Below are 13,294 nucleotides of genomic sequence, written 5' to 3'. Positions count from 1 at the left end.
AGCACTCACAGCACTGTGTATACTCTAATACAGGTAGTTAACAAATAATAATAATTCCAGACCATGAAATTGTAATAGGTCAGTGTCTGGCACATAACGAGCGCACGAATGATGAACTGAGTCTTGCTTTAAGGATATGAGTCAAGACTAAATATGTTCATTCCAACCTTAAGTACTTCCCTTGGCTTTTAATGAGGGATCATGATCTTTGAACACAGATTTAACATCACACAGTGGTTTTTGCTACCTGCAATACCAAAGTCTGCAGAAGAAGATGTTAATTATTTATGAGGACACCATCTTTTTTAAATGAATTTATTTAAACAATCGCTACATGAGTAATATACAGTAAGTGAAAAACCACTAATACAATGGAGTTCTCATAGTGGTTGTTTTTATGTATACACACTTAAGATAACTTTAAGTGGTTGGAATAGGCCCATAGAACACTTTATTCTGTGGTGTTTGTCATTTCATGCTTCAATTATTCAAAATATTTAAATAATTAAAGTTAAATCATTATTAAACTCCAACTGAATTTGTTTTAGGTAAATTAGTGGTGATGTACTAAAATCTGCTCTTAAATTTGTTTTGATTTGAGTGACTAACCCCACCCTCCTCATACCTCTCATTATGTGACTCATTATTTTGTAATTCTTGACAGTTTATAAAGCAATTTTAATACTTGAAATGCAAGTCTAGCTTGTAGCTTACTTTTTAGAATTTGGTAATTTTGTAAAAGTACTTGCATGCTTGCTTTAACACTGCTACATCTCAACTCTGATATTAAAACAGCCTCTGTGTAATCAACTTACATGCCTGGTGGTACTAAGACACTTAAAAATGATTTCTTATAGTTATTTCCTTTGCTCCTACTTGTTTGGGTTTTATATATTGCTGAAGCATCATTCTTTTAAGGATGTAAACTATACTGACTTAGCAATGAAATGGAACAACTGAAACAAATCTCAGGGCTTTTACAAATTATACAGTGCATTAGTAAGTGCTTTAAAATTAAACTATCCAATGACGACATACATGCAAGTTACACCACAGACGCAACGGCATAAGAAAATGGATTGAACATGCTTTTATGTTCACTTCTACCAATGCTCTATACTAACTACTCTGGTATGATAATAAAGCAATCAAGAACTAACAATTTGTCTCTCATCGGTCTGAGTGTATGTGGATATCTGTGTATTCAACTGGCACATACGCACTCCAAGTACCCGAATTATTTCAATCCTATGTTCATTTTCCTCTCAGAGTGGTTTACAGTAACTACAGTGAAAAATAAAAGGAAAAAAAATGAATTCCAGGTTTCCTATTAAGTAAAGCCAAATCAAATCAAACTATAGCATTAGTAGCTATTTCTGCAGGAAAACACAGATTTCTATAGTTCTGGTCAGTTACTTTAGCATTAAACCTTACCTTTGTCAATATTGTTTCAAGTAATGAAGTTATTCTTGACCTATTGGAAATTATATATAATAGGTGAAAAAATTGTGATTTTTAGGCCAATCATCAAACATGTTTTGAATAAGGGAAATTTTTTTTAGTTTAATATAATTTTTCAATGAAACAATATAAATTTACAATAAAGTTAGTGGTCTCATTCAGTAAATTTTCCAATCTTCTAATTCAGGTTTAACAGAGAAGAACAATGATTACAGGAGGGAAAAAACAAACAAACAAAAAAAACCACAAATAATCTCCTGCGGCTATCATCTTAGGGGCTGATTTTCTTGTAATGGAGAATTCCAGCACAGGCTGTCACGTTTCCAAGATTCACAGTGCTTTGAAATGGAACTGCCTGGGAAGATTCAGAAGGGCTTTGTTCTTGGGCTTACACGGTAAGCACTTTGTGTGATTCTTAATCACATTTTTATCCAGAACGCAGTATTACAGGTCACATTTTTCTCAACGATGCTTATACTGATTTGTGCTCTATAAATATAAACATATCTACACACAGAATACACACACTGAAACGAGGGTATGAAGTTAGCCAGCCATCCATAAGCAGAATGGAATAAAAATTGCAGGAAGGGTAGTATATGATGCCAAACCCAGACAGACTATAGATGCCAATCCCAAGACTGCCGAAGCAAGAACACTTCTCTGATCACGAATAATTATCTTCACATTCTCACAAAACTGGAAAATAAAATTTAAGAATATTAGAAAAGGTGGCTAAACCTAAGAAGAATCACATATACCGAATAGTAGAGCTCAACTTTCCCAGCTATTTTCTATCTACCAGAAGAATTAGAATTTTTCTCATGATCTTGGAAAGAATTTAAGATGTTAATAGTTCAGTTTCTTGATTCTACATCCCATAGTAGCTGAAATGATTCTTTAGGCAACTAGGTTAATACTGGCAGTTACCTTTGTACATACACAACATTTATAGAAAACCACAGAGAATGTAACCACATAAAAGTTATTCAGGATTAAAGGTTAAAGACAACATTAAACTGCCTCTCAATAACAATAACATATTCTAAAGTAAAATGAGCAAACGATCTCTAATCTCAAGCAAATAGAATTTAGCCTATCATTATTGGTAAATTCAATTCCTACAACACACCATTCTAAAATTTTGTGATACTTTTGATGATAACATTCTGATGTCTCAAAATCTAAAGGCATAGAAAGTCTACTTTTGTTGTCATATCCCATTCCCTGCCAAAATATAGTAAATTCATAATCAGTTATGTGACACAAAATTGACTGCTAGAAATAAAGATAAATTAAACAGGATCCTTACCCCCCGAGGAATGCATTTTTCTAAGATGTATAATTTTTTCTCCCTAGAAAACTAATTTTTCTTAGAAATAATGGCCTATGTCTGAGTCCTGGATCACCTTTTAATCATTTAACATGTCCAGACTACCCTCTTCTCCTCCATGGGAATACTGAGGTTGTTGTGAGGATCAGATGAGATTTTTTTTGCAGGAGTACTTTGTATTCGTCTGCATGCTGTATAAATATAAGGTATTACAACGATTGTTATCACTGATAATCTGTTGACAATTATCTCTACTTCATCAGTGTCGGGGCAGAATTCAGCAATTAATTGCTCCATTTTGCTAAGAGTTTCCTACTCATACTGGTTTTAAGCTCCTTTTCTAGACGTGTCATTGTATATGCTTTTAGGGTCTCCTACAGTGGCGTATTTAGTACTGGAGAACTGGGTTTCCAAATTCTTCATGGAATGAATGCACAAGTCCAATATATTTTAACACACTACCTTCACTGCAAGCCTGTCTCTGTCTGTACTTTTATACAGTATCTCAACAAATATGAAATTTCCTGTTGGTTATCCAGATGTCATTCTTTTTATATGTCAAACATATGATTTGTCTCTTTTTACTAAACTAACAAGACATTGAGTAACAATTACACAATCTTAAAATGATGAGGATCAAACTGAATGACGTTTTCAGGACAATGAGAAAAGCTGCTTGGCAAATAATGGGGAGATATACATTTAGGTAAATAAGAATGTTGTCTTGATACAGTCATGCTTCTTTTTTCTTTTTCCAATACTTTTTAATTAAGGCCAACATAAAATCATTGTGGACTCTGTTTCCCCCAAAAGAAGACTTACACAAGGAGCATCTTGTTTCTAATGTCCTGTTCATGTTCATTTGGCCATCAGTCCAGGAAGTACCCCTGGTGTTGCTCCACAGTAGGAAATGTCCTCTAGGTTCTAGTTGTTAAGAAGCCTACAGGGGAACTTTTGAGCACTGAATCCCCGGAAATTAAAAGGGGTATGTGTATTCATTTTGGCAATGCAAAGCAATATCAGCAAAGAAAAAAAAGCATAAGGAATAGTAACAGTTACTAATTAAAGGGCTTTATAGTTTATGAAATACTGAAACTGTTAACAGTAATATAAAATAGTTTAATTTTATGATTTCTAAACTTGTAAAGAGCATCACTACAAAGAAAAAAAAAAGATTCTCTTCCAGTTCACTTTCACATTAGTTGCAGTGTTTTCCTGAGGGAAAGTGCTCTTGAGAGCTTTTATAAAAACAAATTTAAGTGAGACAACTTTGCAACTCTCATGTTATACTGATAATAGTTATATATATGGAGAACTCATCCATCAGTCCCAGAATTGTCATTCCTTATGTTTCCAAAAAATAGAAACCAGTCCTCCTTCAGTACTAATGACCTACTTCTCTCAGGGCATGTTCAAAAACAGTCCTTAAAAATTGGAAAATTTGGGATGGGGATTTTTTTTTTCCCCGGGAAATCTACTCTGTGGTCAAATTGTTAGACCATTCAAAGTGAAGACAAAAACTCAAGTTTCACAAGAGGCGCTATGCAGCAACAGCAATTAAAGCACTACTCTACGTCCATAAAATCTTACAGTTTCCAAAGAGGAAAAACTACTCCAACTAGTTATTTATGCTGATTAAACATTTTACTACCTTTAAAAAGCACTTGTACTGTGTTTTTTGTTTTTTTGGAGAAAGGTACAATACAGTGCTATATGTGTTCCATGAAAGGGTAACTCCTAATTATGAGAGGGAAATACTGTTTTTCCTTAGAGAAATGATTTGCTTGGGTCCTAAGTAAATCTGACGTGTTTCCTTTTGAACAGTTTTGGAGCCAGTGTTTGTAAATGTGGTGAAGTTTATTTCTAAACAGGCATGGACTGAAGCTGTGATTCTTGAATCACTGCAGAGTGCTCTAACTGTATTTTTATTTTGCTTAGAAAATAATCCCTAGATCGAGACTGTTGTGGCTTTATAAACAATCTGTAAGGAGTTTTATACACAGATGTATACAAGCACTATACGTTCATGATCTGCGACAGGAGAGAAAGATTTTCACATATGGGTCAAAAAATTAAGATGTGGAGCAATAAAAAAATTGGTTATATGGACTTAGATTCTTTTGGTACCCAAATATCTAAACATGAAGAGTATAATCTGAAGCTCATTACGTGATTGCCCAGGTTTTCATTGTGAAGGGTGCGCACTAACAATACCTCGGCTTAAAATTTGATTTTTACAAGTTAGGAGGTTTCAAAAGGCAATAAAAATCCATTGCTTTTCCTTTGCGTTTGTAGCTAATTTAATCATCTTAAATTCTAACAGTTTTTCCCCCCTTTTTATAGTACCCATAAAATTACCTTCGAACATTTAATGGCTCTTCTTGAAAGCCAATTGTTTTGATCTCTGGGGAACCCAGAAACAATGTAACGCACCTGTGGGGCTAGTGTGTAAAGGATGCTTAACAATGGGGAAGTCTAGATGGGAATTAAAGCCAACACAGAAGGAATGCAGAATACCCAGGAAAAGACTTCTCTGGAGCTCAGCCACAGGAGTAAGGGATCTACCAGGGAGGTCTTCTTAACGGAAAATTTGGCAGTTTATCTTAAGCAAAGGGAATTCACTCTCTGCAGCTTATAGATGGGGAAAACAGCATGCTTCCTTGTTTTAAAGGCACAACAATTTGTACTATACAGTGTTACGGATTAAATATGAACTCTAGACACCTTCCTTCCAACTGCAATTCTTGGGTAAAGTTGCAAGCACACGGCGACAGATTTTCTGTGACCCTCCCAGTCACCTGCCCATTGTCATTTCAACTACGCTGGATGGACACCCTGATGACTTCTGCAGCAATAACTGGGCAGCTCTCTGGCATCGCTGGCAGCGGTACTGCATTGCCACACTCTTTCACCGTGCATTTCGAGATATCCTGCAAGGCACATCGCCGTTTATTTATTTATTTGGCTTCCCTGACGAACACCAGAGGGTTCGTTACTAAGTCTAGAACTCAGTCCCTGCTCGCAGGGGATAGGAAAGGTTAGGGATGGGAGGGGGCGTCCCCACCGAGCCCACCGGGGAGTCACACGTGGTACCTTGTCGGCCTGGGGGCTGATCGCGGTGCCGAACCTGCAGTAGGTGACGAAGTGCTCGCAGTTGTTCCACAGGAGGCTGTAGGGAGTCATGCCCAGCAGCTTCTCCGCCCTCCGCGCCACCTCTTCGTTGAGCAGCGCCTTCTTCTTGAGGGACCTATCCAGGTGATTGACCAGGATGTCGGCTCCGTAGGCGAAGTCCTCCACTGTGTCCACGCGGATGCTGGCCACTCTGCCAATGACGCCCAGGATGAGACGCTTGTTGGAGACCACCTTCTGCGTGAGCTCCTTGTCGTCAGTCAGGGCCAACAGGATGTCGGGCATCATATGGGCGACACGGTTGTCGCCCAGGTAGATGCCATAGTGTGTCAGGTGGGTCCGAGGCACCTCCAGCACGTCGCCGCGGAGAAAAGAGTTGATCTCATAGAAAGTGTTCCTTGCCTTGTCTTCGCCCGGGGCGCCTGAACTGAAGAGCTTGAAGTTGGAGATAAGGAGCAGCTTCTCCAGCACTAGTGACACCGCCTCCAGCATTGGGTTCTTCATCCTGCAGGGAAAAGTGTGTCTTGGGGGGACCGTCGCCACTCGGGCACGGCCGGGCCGGGCAAGGTGAGCTGGCCGGACAGGGGCGCTGCGCCGCTGCTCACCCGAAGGCCAGCAGCCCAGTGCCACGGGGCACGCCGTCTGTGCAGGAGGCAGTGAGAGAAAAAAGGGAGGGGGAGAAGCCAGGAGATCGGCTTGGCCGCACCGCACTGGCGACTGAGGAGGATGAGGAGCTGGCGGCGGCTAGCCACGGAATCAGCGGAACCCGCCCCGCAAGCCCCAAGCCGGGAAGCGCACCTGGAGGCGGTGCCGGGAGCAGGGCCGCGCGCGATGCACTCAGCTACGCCTTTTCTGTGGCCTTTTATCACCCTCGAGGGGGCGGGGCCGAACGCCGTCACAGACCCAGGAAGAGATCTGATTGGGCGCCGGCGGCAAACGCCGCTCTCTGCGGTGTAGCGCGGGACCGCAGGCTCTTTGGAAGGGGCGGGTCGCCTCTGGGCTTCTAAGTTCCGCCCTGCGACCCCTTCCACATGCAGGCTTCCTCTTGCGCTGGATACCTTAGCACTTACCGCCTTTAAGCGGCCGTTTTTGGAGAGTAGTGGCCGAGGCGTGACCGCACAAAAGATCTTGCACCTGTCTAGACTGGGGCGTGTTCTGGGCACTTTGGGTCGTTTTCGGTGGAAAGTGCCCTCGGGCGAGATTTCTGAGCAGAACCACCTCCCTCTAAAGGGTTCTCGGAGACCGCGGCTTACTAAAATATTTGCATATACTCTGGGAACTGTGCGCGCCTCGAAAGCTTGCAGACTCCTTCCTAAACTCCGTAGAGGCGTGGCCCCGCACATCGCGCACCCTCCTTCCCTTTAAATGCCAGGAATGCCCCTAGCTTTCAGCTGGCGCGCGGGTGGAAAGCGACCGCGCGGGTGGGAAGCGACCCCGCGGATGATCGGAACCCGCGGCGCCTCCGCGCTCAGAGGCACCAGTGACCGTTGAGCGTACGGCTCCCAACGCTCAGCACGTAAAACGGCGAAGCGCCCAACGTCCTCCTGGAAAGCCAAATTCATGTCAAGTTTATTTCTCCTGCTTCAGGGTCACGTGGATCCAGCTTCGGTTCACCCATCGAAACTTTGCCGCTCTCTTAAAAGCGCAGCCCCCCGGAGGTGACCAAGGAAGGAAGAGGTCCTGCCCCGCAGCGGGCCCCAGGCTTACCGGCGAGGCGGTACTGGGGAGCACTTAGGCTAGGGAGCAGCGGTCTCGGCGTCCGCGCCAGGCTTGGCACGCGGTGTCCAGACCCAGCGCAGAGTTCCGTGCTAACGCATTAAGTAAATGCTTGAATTCCTCGGACAAAGGCCTCAATGGAGAGCCTCGAATTGTTCCACAAAGCCTCCCTGTGTGGGGCTAATAGGTCTCCTCAGCGAGCAGATTCTCCGCTCGCCTGGGGGAGGGGCCTCCCGGCGGGTGATGGATGAAGGGACATTCATCTTACCTGGAAGATGAAGGGGACCATGGAGACCAGACGGGGAGGAGGCCGGCTCCCCATTATCCTCCGAGACCCGGCCTTCGCTCCCGCCCCCTATCTGACAGTCGTCCCGCTTGCTGGTGACTTTTGTTCATTTCACAAACGATTTCGAATCACATTATAGTCCTGGCAAAGAGAAGAAAACTCCATTTCCCACAAAAGAATCGAAAGAGGAAGGCGGGAGAGGCAGTGGATGAAGAAATTTTAAGACATCCATTTCCCCAGTCTTACCCCAAAATTTAAAGAAAAGTGCAATTAGTGGGTAGCTTAAACTAATCAAACTCCTCCGCACACAGGCGCTTGTTAGCGTCCGGCCAGCACACCAGCTCTGTGGCTGGACGGGAGCTCTGGGCAGTCTCTAGATATTTTTAGAAGTCTGATCCAGACCTTGCTGTACACCGTAACTGCAGTTACGTCGGACTGCAGACCAAAGTTTCAGGCTTCACCTTCCAGCAAGAGACGTCCGACTCTTAGGCGCTGCACGCGCTGGTCTGGTCCAGTTCTGGGAAAGCACGGATACCGGGGCCTCCAGGGTCAAGAGCCAAACGGCCCGGGGAGATCAAAGGGGACTTGGTAATTAGCGATTTCCGTCCCTAGTGGTCACTAACCCGGCTTATAACGCTACGGCCGTCTGCACCCGGCGAATTTGCGGGAGACAAAAGCATGGAGAACTGCCTCAAGGCTCCACAGAGAACTCTTTTAGAGCAAAAAAAAATGTTAAGGAGAAATCACCTATAGACCCTCCTCAATGGCCGCATCCCCACGACGTTTTGTGAGAGGCAGGCAGCACCAAGCTGATTTGCATTTTTCTTTCTTTCCCGGTGGGGTTAATTTTTGGGAGTCACTTAAAGAAAAAAGGAGATGAGATTAATATGAGGCATGCATCCGAGTACCTTGCTCAAGATGTAGGCATTCTGCTGTCTTGGGAAATGAATGGTGGTGGCGAGTGCCCATAGTTTCTTTCTTGAAGAATATTTTGCCTGAATGTTATGCTGTTAAATAAATTAATTTTTCTCATTGAAACTGTCCTAAAGCTGCCCTCTTTGCTTGCCTGCGGGAAATTCGGCTTTGAGGAGCCCGAAGGAGACAGTGGAAGGTCTTCATTTGTCCATTTCTGAAGTCTCAGATTTATTAAGCTGGGAGGGGTTAGTGAGGATTAGGCTGCTTTTCAACTGGGAAAATGCAGCGTCAAAAGAGCTCTTGTTGGCTGAACTGATTGCCCTCTCCTATTCAGCAATCGTTGAAAACTTCCCTTGCAACTACTCAACGTTCTCAGAGTTGCATATAAGTATGTCTGTGAGCGGTCACTTTTTGATGGCTCCCTAGAGGCACTCTTCATAAAAATATGTATATACACTAATAGGCTCACATTCCCACTAATACTTTCCTGCCTGAATCAATTTGAGCCAAACTAAGGGAAGACCAATTGCTATTAGAAGGAAAAGCCCAAGAGAAATCTAACATCATAACTTTCTCCTTCCTAAATCAGAAGGGGTCATTTATTCATAGAGGGGAGAATCTGGCTTGGTAGAGAGACCCCTAATTCCTCAGTTGTACGACATTCAACAAGTTTCGATGTGCAAATGCCTTAAATGCACTCAACTGGGTTGCTGGGTCTGGCTGGGGGATTGTGAAAGAGCCGTGGCCGTCCTGGTCAACACGTGGACATCAATGCACTGTGGACTCTCTCCTCGACCACCCCTTCCTGCCATCCCACAGAAACTCGCAAGACAGCCACAGAATCTGCTCAGGCCCAGGTCCATGTCTCCCAGTGGTGAAGGCCAAGATTCCACTGGATTTCTGCACAGAGGAGCCTGGAAACAGGGCTCACAGTGCCCACCTAACTTTCAGGTTTCACCTTCCTGCCATGGATCCCATTGAAGGTCCCAGGAGATAGAGCTCCTGTTTTCGGGGACAAGGGGTGGTGGAGTCCTGCAGAAGCCAGGTAGGCTAAGGGATTTCCTACCTAAAGACTTTTTACCTCTGGAGACCCTCTTCCTCAGAAGTCTTTGGAGTGGAGAATAGGATCACAGTATCATGTGCTTCCTATGCGCTAGGCACTGAACTAACAAGCATTTTCTCAGTCCTCATAGCCCTATGAGGTGTCCTCTCCATTTTACACAGGAAGAAATTGAGGTTATAGCTCAGTCTCTGTCGCCGTGTTAGTGTGGATCAGGACTGAACCACAGGTTCTTTGCTCCCAGGTCCACCACCACTGGGGAAGGTCTGACCTCCCATCACTTCATCCACCTGTCATCCATTCATTTACTGAGTGCCTGCCATATGCCTGGCACTGTGCCCAGTCCTGGAAACTCAGTGAAAAACCCAACCCTAAACTTAGATTCCACAGCTTTTCTTTTTAATTTGGACTTCATTTCCCTGCTTCTCTAGTGCCACGGATTCCAATTTTTTTTTTTTTTTTTTGCGGTACATGGGCCTCTCACCGCTGTGGCCTCTCCCATCGCGGAGCACAGGCTCCGGACACACAGGCTCAGTGGCCATGGCTCACGGACCCACCCGCTCCGCGGCATGTGGGATCCTCCCGGACCGGGGCACGAACCCGTGTCCCCTGCATCAGCAGGCGGTCTCTCAACCACTGCGCCACCAGGGAAGCCCTTTTTAACATCTTTATTGGAGTATAATTGCTAGATTCCAATTTTTAACGTCAGTTATTTTATTGCCATAGAGAAAGATCTGGTTATGCTGCTGGTTAATAGTATACCCTCACCAGGCAGGCCCCAGCACTGGAGTGGCCGGTAGTCCTATGCCCTCCTTAGAAACAGAAATAGGAGCGGGGTAGGTTTTGGGTATCTTGCCCAAGGACACAGAGTCAGAGCAGAACCTAAGTGCAGTGTCCCAGACTTCTTACCTCTTAGAACTTTTCTCCTAAACCTGATAAATCTGGCTTTCTAAACCTCCTGTTTTTGAATTATCATCCTTCAGGATTATTATGTTGTTTTTCTTAGGTTTTTTTAGATTATTACATCATTGGACACATAAATAATGATGGTCTTAACACGTTATTCTTCTGAATTAGCTGCCCATCTACTTTCAGTTCCTTTACATACGCTTAGCTCTGGCCCCATGGACACAAACAGGCCTTAACTAGCTAACTCTAAGGAGACAGGGAGAATAAAAGCTTTTGTGAACTTCCCTCTGGAGGCAGAGGAAAAAGGGCAGACACCTTTTCACGGAGCCTCAGAACCCAGGGCTGCCTGGAGTGTTTTCTGGCAGAATTCCATTACCTCCTGGGAGGAAGATTCCCCAGCTTCCTTCCTGGCTAGCTAGCACCTTATTATGAGGGCCTCAATCCTGCCTAGAGTCTTTAGAAAGATTAAAGGCAGCAGCTCCACCCAGACAGGATTTAGTTGTTTTGTTGTTGTTGTTTTGGAAACCATAAACTAAGAACACTAAGCACAACAAGTAATTTGACAGTTGATGTTGTAGAGAATCACGCCCCTGTAGATGAACACAGCTTACTATGAAGTAATCACAGGTGGGGGAGGCTGCGATGTGTGGGGAAGGGGGCAGAAACTCCGAGCCTAAGGCCTGTGCCACCCTTTCCACCCGCGTGAACTCTGACAAGTCGTTTGCCACCCACAGGCCTCAATTTCATTGCTCTAAAATGGCAGTGATATTTAGGAGGGCAGTTTTGAGGATTAAGCAGAACCACACATATTGCAGCATTGTATGAAGGTTCATACCGTGAAACCCCATCTCTAATATCATCTGTGTTATTCACCAGTGAAGCAGAGTAAGGCAGAGGCGCTTTTCCCTTTCTGCCTGGACAGCATAGTCATCCAAGAATGCAGAGTAGACAAAGGACGTGCTTTTCCTCACAGACCCCTTCCGATGTCTCAGCACAGAGCCACAAGGGTGAGCGGAAAGTAGGCACATAAGTGTTTGGAGCTCTGCTCTCTCCACTGCTCACTGCCAAGGAAGTCCTCTATAATTCATAAAAACAAAGATAAAAACCCGCCATTTGTTCGAAAGTGCATCTCACAGGATGCAAAAAACCCCCAAAGGTCCATTTTAGAAATGGACATAATACCAGAGAATGACTAAAATATCTGAGATGTCCATGACACGTAGGGCACATTTCACTTTAAAATACAAATAGTAAATGGCAAGCAATGTTACTTCCTAATAACTTGGAGCAGATAGCAACTATCTTATAAATTCATCTTTTTTTTCCTTTTGATTCTAATTTACCATTATGAGGCAATAGTAAATACGAATATTGGGGGACCCAGGTTTGTTAACAAAAGCAAATGTGACAATAACCTTTGGCTACATATTCAAAAGACAATTACCACACCACTGTATTCATATAGGAACTGTACAGAGAAATCAGGTACTGTTACGCTTCAAACAGGATAACACTGGCGATTACCAGTAATGCTAACTACCAGGAACGGTGATGAATGCCATGTTATTGTTTATATTTCAAAAATCCTTTCTAAATACATAGACACCCTAAGGGTAAAATGGCAGGTAACTGAATACAGAACTTCCTTAACATCAGTCTTAGCTTTTGCTACTCATATCTGATGGTTTGTGAGATCACTGAGACTCGTGAGGCCTCATCTGTGAAGTGTGCTGAGCTGGATTAGAATGAGATGCTCTCTAAACCCCTACAGTGTGAATGGTCCCTGGACCTATGAAAATCAAATTACTCAGGCCCTTCAGAGAGTCTTAGCTGTTGTCCTTGGTGAATTTTCACAGTGAGTAATTAACAGAAAAAGAAGATAAATCACTGTCTACTAATTAGAAAATCTAAATAGTGTTCACAATGACTGCTTTAAAAAGTGCAATGCCTCAACTGAATTAAAAAAAAATTAAAAAAGAAATCACTCATACTCCAGTGAAGCAGTAATTACACAAGGAGGAGAAAAGAGACTGAGCAGGGGTTTGGCAGCAGTTCATGCTGGAAATCAATGACTCTTTTGATAACATCTGTTCAATCGTACAGAAATTTTAAATAATGTAAACACACTGTTTCATCAATATTTTGTAGCAGTATATACCACTGATTGTTGAAATGAATGTCTTTAATTTCTAAAGTTAATTTGAAGGGAAGTGAGTGTACCGTTCTGGTATTTTTGTAATTACATTTACTCTTACCCACCCCATGCTAAAAGAAAATCCAATGCGGTTCAGCTAAAGCTGATTCATACCTAAACAGCTCAAGCAGTTATAAAAAAGGGAAACTGGATTTTAAATTGTCTCATACTTCTTAACTGGCAGAACTCCAAGTGGGCAGCTCTCTCATGAAGAACCAGGCTGCCTGTGTTCTCCAGGGTAGGCACAAAACTTTGTGCTTGAATTAAGTTCACTTATTTTTACCCTAGTTA

At 43.3% G+C, this 13,294-nt stretch overlaps 1 protein-coding gene across 5 annotated transcripts in view; it reads right to left on the bottom strand.

Annotated features, from left to right (window-relative positions):
• Positions 1-334: 334 nt before the first annotated feature.
• Positions 335-13,294, bottom strand: part of LRAT (lecithin retinol acyltransferase) — a 41,004-nt gene continuing 28,044 nt past the window's right edge. For 2 of the 5 annotated variants that reach the window (XR_009540124.1, XR_009540125.1), the window contains exons 4-9: positions 8,673-8,784; positions 7,908-8,066; positions 5,888-6,428; positions 1,709-2,160; positions 1,435-1,474; positions 335-1,284 (exon numbers count right to left, since the gene is read on the bottom strand). Coding sequence is in view for 3 of the 5 variants with exons in the window: in XM_060147152.1 (XP_060003135.1) it covers positions 2,008-2,160; positions 5,888-6,427 (693 nt within the window). In the remaining 2 variants the exon portion in view is untranslated. Of the gene's footprint in view, positions 1,285-1,434; positions 1,475-1,618; positions 2,161-5,134; positions 5,725-5,887; positions 6,429-7,907; positions 8,067-8,672; positions 8,785-13,294 lie in introns of those variants that run through there. The other 3 variants (XM_060147154.1, XM_060147152.1, XM_060147153.1) reach the window with 3 other exon arrangements.

This window comes from Lagenorhynchus albirostris, chromosome 4 (genome assembly GCF_949774975.1).
Source record: "Lagenorhynchus albirostris chromosome 4, mLagAlb1.1, whole genome shotgun sequence".
Classification (NCBI taxonomy): Eukaryota; Metazoa; Chordata; class Mammalia; order Artiodactyla; family Delphinidae; genus Lagenorhynchus; species Lagenorhynchus albirostris.
The sequence above is the reverse complement of the archived record's forward strand: the minus strand, read 5'-3'. Positions and strand labels throughout refer to the sequence as shown.